Here is a 15767-nt window from a genome sequence, read left to right on the forward strand (position 1 = left end):
CCCATGCCCAGCAGTGGGCGTCGTACGGCTGTTGTTGATGATGATGATGATGTTTTAGACAGGTATTAGACAGAGTATGATAGAGATATTTCCACACACCCCTTAATTCAGTTTTAAAGGAAGATTCAATAAAATGTGTATACTTAAGATAAGTAAGTAGGTACTTAAGTAAGCAGTAAGTAATGTGTTGCTAAGAATTTCTCACGTTTTTCTTTAGGGTTTAAGGGTTCGATAATGACCCAAATTGGTCTTCAGGGTGTGTGTATATAGCCTGAAATGAGGATTCATTTTGTTAGAAATGTTTTTACTGGTTGCAAGGCATAACTGTAAATGATTGTAATATTGGACATAATACAACCAACCGACATCGGCAACTGAATATCTGGTGCATATTTATTTCGACAATTTCACGCCACGACACGTTTGTCTGATATTCGAAGATAGTTGTGTTGTAAAATTGTATGTATTCTTCATTATAGTAATTCCAATGCCAGAAAAGCTCATATTATTATACCTATAAAGATCTAAATATTACGTTGTATCACGTTAGTGTGGGCACTTATTCATCTTGCAATGGATGTATGTACCGCTGACTACCCCAATTGGGAACATAGCCGTGAGCTCATGTTACGAAGGAAAATAATCTTGGCATAAGCAATGTACGATGTTCTGGTCGTAGTAATCACGGTCAAAGTTCAACTTAAACATTGCTCGCATCGTTAATAATAATTATTATTATTACCAATAATAAATAATAATTTATCTGCGCCCCAGAAGTTATCGAGTCAGTGTCTTCCTCGCATCCAGAAACGACAGTGCATTTTATTTTTTAGTGTTATGTCAATAATAATAATAGAAAATAATAATAGTTTCGATTAAGTGTTTTTAAGTTTTGGTCGTTATTTTAAATTGTTTCGAAATTCGAAATGTCGTGCATAATTCAAAGATGAGACTTACTTTGTACTTTTGAAACTAAGGACGTTTTTAAAAATTAAATTTTAATAAAAAAATATAATAAAATTTTAAGATAATTTATTAAACTGTTAATTATTTATATTTCTTGTACACAATAATAAGTAGTTAACAATGGGGTTTGAATTTTCCCGAAGACAGTGGTTGACCATAGTGGTGATATCGATTGCAGACTTTTGCAATGCAATTTGTGTTGCTCTACAGGCGCCATTTTATCCTCAAGAAGTGAGTATTCCGAAATAATTTATTATATCAATGCCACCTGGGGGGTTAAAATGGCCACATCGAAGTAATTCATAGAATATTGTAATTTGACATTTGCGTATAAAAAGTAAGTGCGCAATGCAAAAAACTAATCAAATAGCAATATTGCTTTCTTAGATAAATTGCTTCGATGTGGCCATTTTAACCCCCCTGCGGCCAATCTAATAATATGTCACGTCAAAAAAGGGCCCTGAGCTGGGCACAGGTCGTCCCTGAAATAACAAGAGTGGGTACGGAGCTCCACTACGCTGCTCCACTGCTGGTTGGTGAAGATGAAGAGATGAATTTATCTTAATAACAAGTAACAATTAAGTAAAGAATTCTCTGTCTGAAAGCATTAGGAGAGCTTCGTCATTGGAGTCCTTTAAAGGGCAAGTCAAGGCGCATTTCCTTACTTCTATTTCCTCTTCATCTTCATAATCTATCTACTTCTTTTCTTCCATAGAAGAGATTGCTACTTAGCAATAAGGCCGCCTATTGTACTCATTCTATTTCTCTTTTGTTTTGTATTTTGTTTTTTCCTGTTTGTGCAATAAAGTATTTGTTATATTATGTTAACAAAAGTTCCCCTGTTGACGGAAAATCTCCAAAACAAATACAACCCGATAGTGAGATACCTAGATTTGACTCAACTCAGGGTTATCATGTCAAAAATCAATAAACCGATGAATCATTATTTTCTTAAATCGTCTTATTTATTGAAATATTAATTAAAATAGATATTAATTATCATTTCATCATATATATACATCGAGGTGCCTTAGCCAAGGTGTAAATTTATTTTATTCTTCTATTCTTCTTAAATCGATTATGTGTCATGATCGTTATGGTTATTGTCAATTGTATCGACAGAGACGGTGATAAAAATGTATGGGATTGACATGGGGAGAAATAAGATGACATGTCAATCCCGAATGTCATGTCGGTTGATTGAGGGGAGGCCTGTATCCAGGACTTGGGTGACAGCTCATCCGCAGATGTATTTCATCCGTGGATGAAACGCCACTCTTTACAAATAATAGGCGTCGAGTCATCGAAAGTGGTGCTGTTATTCGGAGGAGTTGCCACCTAGCTAATACTACTGTAGTATTTTCATCCAAAATTGAGTAACACAAAATTGAGTAATATAGTTTTTGAAAATCAGTGGGACGTGTTACTTTTTTTTACAGTAACTGTCGATTGTACCACCTCTGTCCAAAGTAACCTTCTTCCATCCAAGCCCAACATTCCAACTCAGGTGGGGAATTATTTCACCGTGAAGACAAGTCTAAAGGAACCGACGCCGATACGACAAAGAAGAATATCCTTTTCGCATTTGTGTATTCCCTGTCAACCCTGCTACGTCAACAGCGCGGCAACATTGAGACAATGCCCGATAACCCCGCCGCAAGTTATCAGCTGCACCAATGCACTGCCTGCGCTCATTCAATTTGTTTATTGCACATTTCTCGCGGCCAGAATCTCTCTTCTGAAACATATTTACCTACGAGAGACACAATTAGATTTCTTGTTTACGAGCGCTTATCACACTATCCGTACAGTTCTTATAATGTGAATGCGAAAGTAAGTCTGACTGTATTTTACTTTTTCTGACCTAGAGAAGTGGATCACTATAAATGACGAAAAAAAAAATTCTGATAATTCCATTACTCATCATCACTAATTCCGAGCCAGCCCTCTTGTCGGTGTAGTATTCTCCATGCTACTTTTTAGGGAAAAATAGGGCAGTGGTTTTCCTCTTGCCTTCCGCCCCGCAGTAGTCTTTCTAACGCGAGTGGGATGGCGCCCAGAGTAGTCTATTTCAAAGCCGTACTACGACTCCTGTCCTCCGCCTCTGATACTGATAGTTACTGCTGCCCTCTGTCAGGTTCCAGGTTAATTCTATTATTAGGGGATATATATTATATAATTTTCTGCACGTAATGAATATTTTTTTATTTTTATTTATTCGGAATAACAACAGCTAGTTTTACATAAATATTTTAAGTTATAATTTTACAATATACGCCAAAATATAGGTCGGAAATTCGGTGGCATATTTACCTAAATTTGACGTTAGTACATAATATAGAGTTGATATCACCTCACTAACGCAAATTTACGTAGAAAATACTTATAAATCAATAAGCAAGTTCAAATGTCTAGGTCCCGCTCGCCGGCTTGACAAATCACTAGACCATTGATTTTCTTATCTACACATGTACTTATAATAGGCATTATTCTACGTTTAATGTGGCGATACTATTTTAATGTATGCTACGTCGATATTTATTACGATTAACAGACAGGGTTATACCTATACGTGGTATACATGTTCTTTTTCTATATAAAGATATAGTAAACAATATTAATAGCAGGAATATCGATAAAAAGTCATAATATATACAAAAGACAGGCATAAAATATACGTACATAAGTCTATCCTCAACCATACATTCTCAGTCAAATTAATTTACCCTGTCATCATCACCATCATCACCAGCCCATTAACGTCCCCACTGCTGGGGCACGGGCCTTCCCTATGGATGGATAGGGAGATCGGGCCTTAAACCACCACGCGGGCCCAGTGCGGATTGATGGTTATTAACGACTGCTAATGCAGCCGGGACCAACGGCTTAACGTGCCTTCCGAAGCACGGAGGAGCTCGAGATGAAATCTTTTTTTTTATGGTCACCCATCCTAAGACCGGCCTTTGCGAAAGTTGCTTAACTTCAACAATCGCAGACCGAGCGCGTTTACCGCTGCGCCACCGAGCTCCTCAATTTTGTTTATCTAATATAATTTAATAATATAATTTACCCTGTAAATGATTATTATTTCAAACGGCTATTCAAAAAATTAGAAGGGTAAAGATTACCATTTGGCTAATATACTATAATATACTATAATATACTATAATATACTTAAATATTCTAAGACGTCACCCTGCTGGCCCCGAGGCTGTGTCAAGGATTGTATTATATGATTTTATCATTTTTATGGTAAAATTAACAGCCTCCTTGGTCTAGTGGTTAGAGCGTAAGGCTCACGATCTGGAGGTCCGGGTTCGATTCCCGATGGGGATATTGTCGAAATCACTTAATGAGACTATCCTTTGTTTGGTAAGGATATTACAGGCTGTCTGTAAAAAAGTTGATTCCGTGCTTCTGAGGGCACGTTAAGCCGTTGGTCCCGGCTATTAGCCGTAAAAACACCTCCACCAACCCGCAGTGGAGCAGCGTGGTGGAGTATGCTCCATACCCCCTCCGGTTGATTGAGGGGAGGCCTGTGCCCAGCAGTGGGACGTATATAGGCAGTTTATGTTTATGTTATTTGTCTACAGGCGGAGAACAAGGGCTGCACAGCAACAGAGTACGGGCTGGTGTTCGGCGTGTTCGAGCTGGTGGTGTTCCTCATCAGCCCCGTGTACGGATCGCACCTCAACCGCATCGGGCCCAAGCTGCTGTTCAACGCGGGCATCCTCACCACCGGCACCTGCGCCATACTGTTCGGGTGCGACCATTTATACAAACAAACACGCATTCCAACAATTGCTTGTAGATATAAATACTTACACCGTTTTCTTTACCTTTGAACTATATATATATATATATATATATATATATATATATATATATATATATATATATTGTAGGTTTGCCGCAGATGGCATTAACTATTTGGCCGGAACTAATGTCCCTGATATCCAGTGTCAAGACACCATTTCTTACATACATAGTTATAAAATAAATAAAAATAATAGTTACTTACACCGCAGATGTACAGTCTTCAAGGATATTATGCGAATCTAAAATAACTAACAACTGACGAATTACGAAATAGCCCCTTGAATTGCAGGGTTATTTTGCGTAACTAACAATAAATAATCGTGAATTTCGTAAGTTAACAGAGCATGTTGAGTTGTATGTCCGTGAATTGTGGCAGTTATCGTAAAGTGCCAAAATTCAAAGTCATGGAATTTGGCAATTTTAAAAAGTATTTTTTGTTGTCCAAGATTATACTGATAGACAATGGCTGTGCACAATAGAGGCTATATAGTCTCCAGCTAAGTAATTAATGTCATTTGAGGGAAACCTAGAATAAGTCAAATAAAAAAAAAACAGTCTATAGACGGAATTAATGAAATTGTCTATTGTCTCATCTTTCAGTAGTAGTAGCCAGTTTCTCCCTCTTATATTTCGATATTATCATACAAACTTAAGTAAATTTTTTCATACAATATTCTAATCTAAGTTATTATTATAGATCTGTGATAGCCTTGTTCGGAGTACGCGTGACTTAAATCGTAATGTAGAGAAACAATATCGAAACCTGGCTCATGCTCTAAATCACTGAATTCGATTTTATGAATTTGAATTCATCAAATAATTAATATAAATAAAGGGTTTTAATGACATCGTAACGAAAACTTCGAGGGATGATTCAGACCATGTAAAATATTCCGCCGCAAAAGTATGAAACTGAAAAGAAACCATCATGAATATTCCAACAGGAAATTCCACAACTCAGAATCAAGGTCTGTATCATCCAACTCAGTATTCGTTAAGGTATCACTAACACCCATATGTACTTGTATGAGGTGTAAGTGACATCGTAACGAATTCTGACGAGATCATTCAGCTCATTAGTCTGAGTTTAGATCAAGTGGAATTTTCCAAAATAATTTTAAAAAATATACAAAGAAACGAATTTTGCGACGGAAAATTCGAATTGAAATTAACTCAGAATCATGGTCTGAATCTTCTCCCTCAGTATTCGTTACGATGTCACTAACACCTACTTTTATCTTCCATAACTAGCTGTACCCGACATGCAGAAGGTAGGTAAATTCCGTAAACCACAGTATTACGAGTACCTACCTAGTTAATTCGTCTTTACTATTTAATTAACCCATTAAATTAAGGAAATGAATGATCATGTTACGTCACGTAAAACGTAAGTTTAATAGAAGGTTGTCAGGAAGAATTTTCCTTTCACTGCATAAAAATTCGCTATCTGTCATAAAAATAAAGTGCATACTAACGCATGGATTTTACATTGCAGTTTTCCTGTTCACTTACGTATTATTATTAATTTACCCTCTTTACTATTTACTGATGTAAGTGAGTAATCGTTACATGAGCCATGTCAGGGACATTTGGCGGCTCAATCATAACCCTGGCGTCAGGGTTGATGAGGCTGGTATTCCAGCTCACAACCCACACGATAAGAAAAAGAAGATCTTTAGTCTTCATTTTAAAAATTGTGACAACAATTGTAACAATTCACCCCATCCTACACTTCACACCATTCATAGAAGTATACTCTATTCATACTAATTATGAAATGAGTATAGGTACTTCTCCATGTTCATGAGTATTCTTCTCTATGTTCATACTTTCTTACTTAAGTGTTAAATTAAATTCGGTTGGTACGGTAAGGTATCGGTTTATAAGGTACAATTTTATTGTAATTCGGTCATACAATCAAAGAGCGGAGCTTACAATACATACAAACAAACCTCTCTACTTATATATTTATTATTTTTAGTGGGAATTGTTTACTACAATTCTGGATAGAAAGTTGACGAACTTGGATAGCAGATATTGTCAGGTTAAAAAACTTATAACAAAGAAAGACCTTCAGTTGCCGGTCTGATATGAATTGTCACTTGTAGTTTCCTTAGTATCTATGTGTTTCTGTTACAAGTTTTTTTTGTCGTCACTTATTGTAGATGAGCCTAAAGTATGGGATTCATATAAGGACATACCCCCTATATTCATAATATATATATATTATTACTTAGTTCATCTTGCGATTGACGTACCCCTGACTACCCCAATTAGGGTATAGTCGTGTGTTTATGTTGTTGTCATATTTTTTATCGAACATCTCATCCGCCTAAAACTACTGCAACTTCTTACAACCTGTACAGCCGATCAAAGTAGCTGCAAGAAAAACCTCGACACAGGGTTAGAAGTTCTTAAAAAAATGAATGTATTACAGACTGCTGGACAAGGTGGAAGGTCACATCCCGTTCATCACGTTAAGCTTCGTGATCCGCATCGTGGAAGCCCTGGGCAACGCCGCCTTCCTGACCGCCTCCTTCGCCATCATCGCCAAAGAGTTTCCCAATAATGTCGCCACTATGTTTGTGAGTGTTTTTAATATATAAACAATCAATAATTAAAACTATTTTTAAAAAAATATTACAAACATAACAAGTAAATATTATTAATCTTAACATTACAAATAATTAAAACTATACCTACTACTAAAACTAAAAAAAAAACAAAAAGAAACAAAAGTATACGTAAGGTGTTTTTAATTAGTAGGTAGACTTAGAAAATAATCAATCGACGTAATCTCGACTGATACATCACTATGCTAATGAAATAATGAACGTCCCAACACTAGCTTACGTACTTTGACAGATCTAATTCTTGCCGCGCATTGAAGCTATTGTAAAATGTTATCTTTATTGAAATGTAATCACCACAACAGATAACCACTAATCACTAATTGTACTGAACTGCTCGTTCTGTTAGAATATTTACTTAGTAGTAGGTAAAAGTATTTCATCGCAATAAATGCCAAAAGGCCGTATTTTACCAGGACACCATGGTGGCGTCATCACAAACAAAATATAAAAAGTTGACACTGGGGTTTTTTTAGTCTGTTGCTTCTTAGATGAATTGATTCGATATGGATTTTTTTGGTATATTGTTGTTTGAGCAACGAACAGGTCACCAAATGAGGCAGCATGCATACATCGCTTTTACCCACATTATCACATTTTTTTATTTTGTTGATGGCGCATCACAAACAAAGTCGAGGAGACTAAGTAGGAAAGAAGGTACCCTGTCCCTAGGCCGAGAAAAAATTAAGCAGAAGTTCTTAGATATCGGTTTAAAATAGTTATTTGTATTGGACAGCGATATTGAAGTTATCTGCTATAGATGAGTCACACAACTATACGTAGAGTACCAAAATCAATGATGGTTAGGTTTCTAATTGTTTACAATAGAAAAAAGTGTCTGTTTTGCTATTCAAGCAAGCACAAGAACATGATTAAAAACCCTACCCGTGATATTTATCTTGTATTGTAACAGTGTTTAGAAAGTAGTTCACCGCATAAATTACGCGGCTGGTACTTGAAAAGATAACTTTATTACGCGCATAAGTTATTTTGCTTTTAAAAAAATCATAGGCGCTTCCACCTCGTAACACTCGTTTCATTTATTACCAGGCGTCTCTAGAAACTTTCTTCGGTCTGGGCCTGATCGTGGGGCCTACACTGGGTGGTGCGTTGTACAGTATTGGAGGCTACACACTACCCTTCGCAGTGCTGGGTTCCGCGCTGTTCTGTGCAGCCATCATGAGCTGCCTCGCCCTGCCAAGGAACCACGATGATGAAGACGTCCGGCCTACAGGCCGTAAGTATCGCCGTGCGTTAACTTGAGTATTTTTATACTATTTTAACTACCTACTTACTTCATATATGGAATTTTAGGAGCTTTACCTACCCTTACCACTACTTACAAACAGCCTCCGTGGTCTAGTGGTTAGAGCGTAAGGCTCACGATCTGGAGGTCCGGGTTCGATTCCCGATGGGGACATTGTCGAAATCACTTTGTGAGACTGTCCTTTGTTTGGTAAGGACTTTTCAGGCTTGAATCACCTGATTGTCCGAAAAAGTAAGATGATTCCGTGCTTCGGAGGGCACGTTAAGTCGTTGGTCCCGGCTATTAGCCGTAAAAAACACCTCCACCAACCCGCATTGGAGCAGCGTGGTGGAGTATGCTCCATACCCCCTCCGGTTGATTGAGGGGAGGCCTGTGCCCAGCAGTGGGACGTATATAGGCTGTTTACGTACGTACGTACGTACCACTACGTACTGGTATGTAAGTATACTTTTACATTGATATTTATGAAATTCATACTTTATCGTAGTTATATTTTCATTTGCCTGAGTAAAAATAATAGCAATTTCGCCTGTTAGATTTTTTGCATATTAACACCACAAAATATCGTTACAAATCGTGTTTATCGGAGAAATAATGCATGTTAAACATTGTACTATCCTTAAAAAAGATTGTTATCTTACAACCAGAGCCAGTGACGCACAGAGTGGTCCCAAATAGGGTCAATGTCTTGATTTGTTGTTTACTTAATTGTTTATTATATTTATTACGCATCTGTTCGTGCTCGATATTATGCTTCATATTCATTATGGAGATCAATTGACGAACCATTGCTATTTAAAGGTCCATAAATACCTATAAACTGCCTATATACGTCCCACTGCTGGGCACAGGCCTCCTCTCAATCAACCGGAGGGGATATGGAGCATACTCCACCACGCTGCTCCACTGCGGGTTGGTGGAGGTATTTTTTACGGCTAATAGCCGGGACCGACGGCTTAACGTGCCCTCCGAAGCACGGAATCATCTTACTATTTTCGGACAATCGGGTGATTCAAGCCTGAAAATTCCTTACCAAACAAAGGACAGTCTCACAAAGTGATTTCGACAATGTCCCCATCGGGAATCGAACCCGGACCTCCAGATCGTGAGCCTAACGCTCTAACCACTAGACCACGGAGGCTGTAAATACCTATCTCAGTATAAGTTTGTAATTTAAAAAATGTATGAGACGAACTGTATAGTAACAAATGGGTTTCTCATGTTTAAAACGACTCAATCTTTCAGTGGATCTTACGTTATTCCCAGAGAGACAAGCAGCTGAACGCGTTCTACGATATTAATCACAAGTAGTTTTATCTCATAACCTAAACTCACGACTATATTCCAGTTGGGGTAGTCAGAGGTACATCCATCTCGAGTTAAACTATGTACCCACCCGATCTTTCTGTTAGACCAACGTATTGCCGTCTGCAATCGTCGAGGCTCCGTGGCTCAGTGGTTGATCCTTGGGCTTACGATCCGGAGGCCCCGGGTTCGAGTCCCGGTGGGGACGTATCACAAATATTTCACCCACCCTAGTTTGACTAGGACATTGCAGGCTGATCACCTGATTGTCCGCAAGTAAGATGATTCATGCTTTCGGAAGACACGTTAAGCCGTTGATCCCGGTTACTACTTACTAATGTCAGTATGTAGTCGTTACATGAGCCATGTCAGGGGCCTTTGGCGGCTCAATAATAACCCTGACACCAAGGTTGATGAGGTTGTTCATGAGTTGTTCCACCTTATGACCTACACGATAGAAGAAGATCGTCGTACCAACTATGTGTGTAGTTTTACCAACTTGTTCATATATTATTAGATTTCCTTATGTTGAGTTGTGGTGTGAAATAAAGATTTTTATTATTATTATTTCTAGCGACCATGTGCACATTGTTAAAAGTGCCAGGCGTGCTGCTCGCTGCCATCAGTATTATGTCCACCAGCATGAGCATCGGCTTCCTGCAGGCTACCCTCGAACCTCACTTAAGACAGGTAAGCTTCAACATCAATGTAGCTTGGACCACCATTTGCTGAAAAGGCCTGTTTAATTACATTATTATTTTTTAAATATGTCAGTCATCTGCGACTAATCTGACAGAATCGACGCTGGAGATAACTGTCTGATGACTGATCCAAAACATATCCCGCTGATAGTATTAATGTAATATAATTTTTTGGGAGACCAGGATAAAAAGGATAAAATCTTGCGCGCCGTGCCGTGCTTGATCACGCCTTTTTTTCCATTGGGAATTCCACTAACTACGATCCTGAGACACCACTTTCGCTTCTTCTTTGTCGCTAAGACTTCATGCATGCTCGACGGATTAAAGTGCTCTTGACCTAGCCTTTGTTTTGAACAAATATTTCTTCATCCAGTTCAAATTCACGCACGTGGTGCTTGGTTTGATGTTCGTGATCAACGGCGGCGTGTACGCAGTGTCCGCGCCGGCGTGGGGCTGGCTGTGCGACCAGCCCCACATCAAGCCCAAATACGTCACCATCATCGGCTGCCTGTTCATCTCTGGAGGGTTCCTGCTCATAGGACCCGCTCCCTTCTTTAATATACCTACGTAAGTCTATCGCCACCATTTCAGCTACTTTCAAAATAGGGACTTCCATAATAAGTAGTGAATATTAGGTTAAATCAGCTACATGAAGCCCAAATACGTCACCATCATCAGCAGGTTTCCGGGTAATATGACCCGCTCCCTTCTTCAATATAACCCAGTTTATAGCTACAATTTCAGCTTCTTTCAATATGAAAATGATATTAAAATCATCTTTTTTTGACGTGACTTATTGTAGATTTGCCGCAAATGGCATTAACTTGGCCGGAAGTAAAATCAGCTGTATCGCTACATCAAGCCCAAATGCGTCATCATCCTTAGATGCTAGTTCTTTTCTGTTGGGTTTCTCCTCATCTTGTTTGACATGCCCACGAAGCTTCACATTTATAAGGAAATAATGTCCCGTTCCAAGTGTTATACATAATTAAAGAATAAGAAACTTAGACACCCCCTAAATATAAGGAGTCTCCTAGGCGGTGAGACGTTTGAGAAAACGAATTCCCCATAAATTCTGCTAAGAGCTCCCTATTAGTCATGAAAATTACTTTATAACCTGAAATAATGTGAATGTCGACTGATATATCGATTATAAAAAATCTAGTATAATTTCATACGTATCCTTATCTCTTTCAGAATAATGTGGGTGACAATCTTGGGGTTGGTACTCCACGGGCTCGGCGTTGGCAGTCAGCTTGTGGCTTCTTTTTCAGATGCTTTAAACACTGCCATGTAAGTATTTCGAAACGGGAAGGGTCGTAATTGGCATTAACACGTACAACCCGTACGAATTAACTAGATATCGTTTCAAAGGGGTTACATACCTGCAAGGTATCTGGTAGATTTGCAAGAGCATCAGGACAAAATATGAAGGTACATTTCCATGTTCAGAAAGTTAATATAATCTGAATTGAAACTGGCTATACTTACTTAAGTGATAAAGTATATATTAGGGGTATCATCAGTTGTTTTTGCATATGTGCAACGAAATAACCTGAGGTGTCTAATTACTGAAGCTCCGGCATTATTCCCTCCAATCTTGGCTGCTGGTACTCAAAACAATAATCAATCAAATAACTGGAATTTAAAAACAACTGCAGTAGCCATCTCCTCGTGCATACTCTGATATCAAAGAAAGAACTCTAATCGCAATATAATGAGTGCAGCGAAATTGCTGTTTTTTACCTGGTAATCATCGAATTTCTGCACATTTTGCTTTGTTTTTTCAAATGAGCACGTGATTAGGGCTAAAGAAGTACTGGTGAAATAAAGTACCTAAATTTGAATAAGTAGCTTTAAAATTATTGATTACACTCCAACAACCTGTAACGAAGTAGCGGGATGAACTTCCACACCCTATATGCAGCTGATGAGAATCTCAGATCTGTAGCTAATGAGGAGAGTTCGATCCAATAATGGAACGCTATCCACTCATTTAACGTAGTCGAAATTTCAATTTCGAATAATTTCTCAGCAAACCCACACCCCACAAATCCACATTCCCGAGAAATGTATTTTCTTAGTTATGTGACCTAACCTGTATTGGGCTGGTTTTCCCTTCGCGGGTTGGAAGGTCAGACAGGCAGTCGCTTTTGTAAAAAACCGGACCTGTCAAATCTTCAGATTAGGTAAGTGGACCCTGTGAAAAACGGGATAGAGCTAGGGTTGTGAGATACCAAACCAATCAAAACAACCCAAGAATTAAGCTTCAACAATTAGGTACATTATTATATCATTAGATTTGTTTCCAGTGCAAGCGGCCTCCCCAACTCGATAGAGACGTACGGGCTGGTGTCCGGCATGTGGACGTCCACGTTTGCGCTGGGAGCCTTCATCGGCCCTACCGTCTCTGGTCTACTGTTTGACTCCATCGGCTTCAGGAACTCCACGCTGTTTATATTCGTGCTCCACATCTGTGTGGTAAGAGACTTCTGGAAAAAGACGAATTGAATAATCGTATTTTGTGTTTGTGTGGGAATTTGATAATCATAATAAGCAATTGGGTTAACTGAACAATTTGTTCAGGTACTGTTTTACTTTGTTTTAATTTGGCATTGAGTTTTTACGTGCAATATGCCTTTTGTTTTATCAGAATAGCTTAAGAAAATCCCATAATAACCGTACCAGCAAAATCTTTTTTATTACCTATGCCTTCATGAAACATGCTTTCTCCCTAGATGCTAGTAGTACTCCTGTACTTGTGGAGCAGTGATCGAGAGAAGCTGGACGTGTCGGTGTCAGCCGGGGACCTGCTGCAGCTAGACGGCACCTTGGACGAGAGCGTGCTCATCGGGGACAAGTACATCTTGCCGCCACCGCGGGAGAAGAGGTAAGATATGTCTACTTTAAATATTAACTAGCTATTTCACGTGAAATTCTGGTCTGAAAATTAAGTATAGACATTCAAACTTTGCAAACCCTTTTTACCCCTTTAGCAAAATCCCGTCTTAGTAAGCATCTACGTCCAAAAATAACCCTCATTCAAAATTCGAGACCTAGCACATGTTGTTTCTGAGATTTCGTGATGAGTGAGTCAGTCAGTGAGTGAGTGACCTTCAACATAAGCTCACGACTATATCCCAATTGGGGTAATCAGAGGTACATCCATCGTAAGAAAAACTAAGTACCCACACCTCACCGAGCTTTCTGTTGAACAACGTGATATGTGGGCAATCGTACCTATCGCCGTCCACAATGGAGACATAAACATTGTTCCACAAGCTCTAAAAAGACTTTAGACAAGTATCTATTTATATGCCCTTCTCTACAGCCACCGCTGCGGCATCAGCGTGGAGCAGTCTCGCCCGCCAGCCATGAACAGTCTGATCGCGTGCTCCAGCTACAAGAACCGCCGTAGTCCTTGGAGCTCGCGCACACCCCGCTACAGACCCTCGTACGGCAGCCTCGATAATCGCTTCAGAGCTTCCAGTGGCGAATAAAATGTAAGATTCCAATTTTGTAGGCTAGATTAGATTAGCAGCAGTGGGCTGGGCAAAGGCCTCCCCTTCATCTTTTCATTTTCGCGGTCCTGTGCGTACTCCGTCCAGTCCCTCCGGCAAGCGTCCAAGTCGTCACGTCTGAACTCATGCAAGTCAAATTGACATCTCACCTGATGACGTAGCAGGCACACACGTATCGATAGGTTTAGTGCTGAGTAGGTATAACTGACTTTTTTTACTAGAATATTTCAGAATGTTCTCTAACATTTCAGTTACCTATTTGTTTCAAATAATAATTGTAATATACCTCTAGTATAACTAATTTTAAGGTAAAGTTCCTGTTTCCTAGAGTAAGACAGAAGTATGTGTGTGTGTTTTGATCCCTGATTTTATTCTTCACTATCCCTTCTCCTAAAAAATATTTATGAGCAATTATTTTTTGTGTCTTATGTTCTCCTATTCTTATCTTTTCCTGAAGGCGCTCTGTGTAGTGGTCGATAATTCACTTTTGTAATGAAAATTTTGGTGCAACAAAAATAATTATTAAGTATTTTTTAGTGCTGTAGTTGTTATATAAAATGTACCTGTAAATATAGCATTTTCATAAATAAAATTGTATTTATTTATTCGGTTAAGTACTATTATACATTATGATCTGTGCTATTACCGTTAGTATATTGGGTGGTTATGGTAACGTACAAATCGTTATGTACAATACTTACCACTGTAAAACTTTTGACAAATACAAGTTGGCATTTATTTACAAACTCTACACTATTATAACATGCATATTACCCACATCAATATTACAGAACAAATGAAACTTAGAACTTATTTTAAGTAGCTACTAACAATCACAATTAAATTTCTTAATACTCTATTCATTACTACTATTTCACTGCCTGTCAATATTCTATCACTGCAAAACCTTCGATGGATGTTTTGTTATTAAAATTGTCTAAATGCCAGTGGTAAGTAGGAACATTACTTCTCGAAAGCAAGGACATTTGAGCCATTGCCAAACGCACTAGAAATTTAGGACATTTTCTCTCAAGTTTGACTAGACTAGTCTCGTTAGAACCTCGAATACATTGCCATGTAATGGTCCGGTGGTTGAGCGTTAGACTCACGATCCGGAGGCCCCGGGTTCGAATACCGGTGAGGATATATCACAAAAATCACTTTGTGATCCCTAGTTTGGTTAGGACATTACAGGCTGACAAGACAAGTAAGATGATCCGTGCTTCGGAAGACACGTTAAAACGTTGGTCCCGGTTATTATTTACTGATGTAAGTAAGTGAGTAATCGTTACATGAGCGATGTTGATTTGCAAATAGCCAGAAAAGCGAAATTAGCGGACCAGGAGTCTTTCGTCGTTTCGGACCACAAGCGCTTCGGACCGCAGTGAGAATCGACTAATGCTCTGGGTCGTTTTGGCCAACAGGGTAAAAATTAAATTTAAATAAATACCATCTTCAATACCCAAACCCACAGTGGTCCCGCTTGCGATCCGCAGACTAGTGATTATTATAGTACGAAACTTCAATCAAAATCCCGTGTCCTAACTGGCTCGTCCAG

General features: G+C 38.8%; 1 protein-coding gene across 2 annotated transcripts; it reads left to right on the forward strand.

The window, feature by feature from the left end:
- Nucleotides 1–777: 777 nt before the first annotated feature.
- LOC126382100 (MFS-type transporter SLC18B1-like) lies at nucleotides 778–14801 on the forward strand. 2 transcript variants are annotated; one of them, XM_050031839.1, is made up of 10 exons: nucleotides 778–1197; nucleotides 4560–4729; nucleotides 7223–7370; nucleotides 8466–8664; nucleotides 10562–10677; nucleotides 11062–11255; nucleotides 11886–11981; nucleotides 13001–13169; nucleotides 13427–13578; nucleotides 14020–14801. In XM_050031839.1, exons 1-10 carry the CDS (start codon nucleotides 1087–1089, stop codon nucleotides 14186–14188), a joined length of 1524 nt encoding a protein of 507 aa, XP_049887796.1. In that variant the 5' UTR covers nucleotides 778–1086; the 3' UTR covers nucleotides 14189–14801. The 2 variants fall into 2 exon arrangements, with proteins under 2 accessions (XP_049887796.1, XP_049887797.1); XM_050031840.1 differs by having other exon boundaries at nucleotides 8466–8652.
- The last annotated feature ends 966 nt before the right edge of the window (nucleotides 14802–15767 follow it).

The sequence above is a fragment of the Pectinophora gossypiella genome, chromosome 3 (assembly GCF_024362695.1).
Source record: "Pectinophora gossypiella chromosome 3, ilPecGoss1.1, whole genome shotgun sequence".
NCBI lineage: Eukaryota > Metazoa > Arthropoda > Insecta > Lepidoptera > Gelechiidae > Pectinophora > Pectinophora gossypiella.

Bases quoted from the DNA above. Each gene is read 5' to 3' on its own strand.
- LOC126382100 (XM_050031839.1), top strand. From the start codon at position 1,087: ATGGGGTTTGAATTTTCCCGAAGACAGTGGTTGACCATAGTGGTGATA. The intron at 8,665-10,561 runs GTGCGTTAACTT...TATTATTTCTAG, and splicing joins TACAGGCCGTAAGTATCGCC to CGACCATGTGCACATTGTTA. The intron at 13,579-14,019 runs GTAAGATATGTC...CCTTCTCTACAG, and splicing joins CCGCCACCGCGGGAGAAGAG to CCACCGCTGCGGCATCAGCG.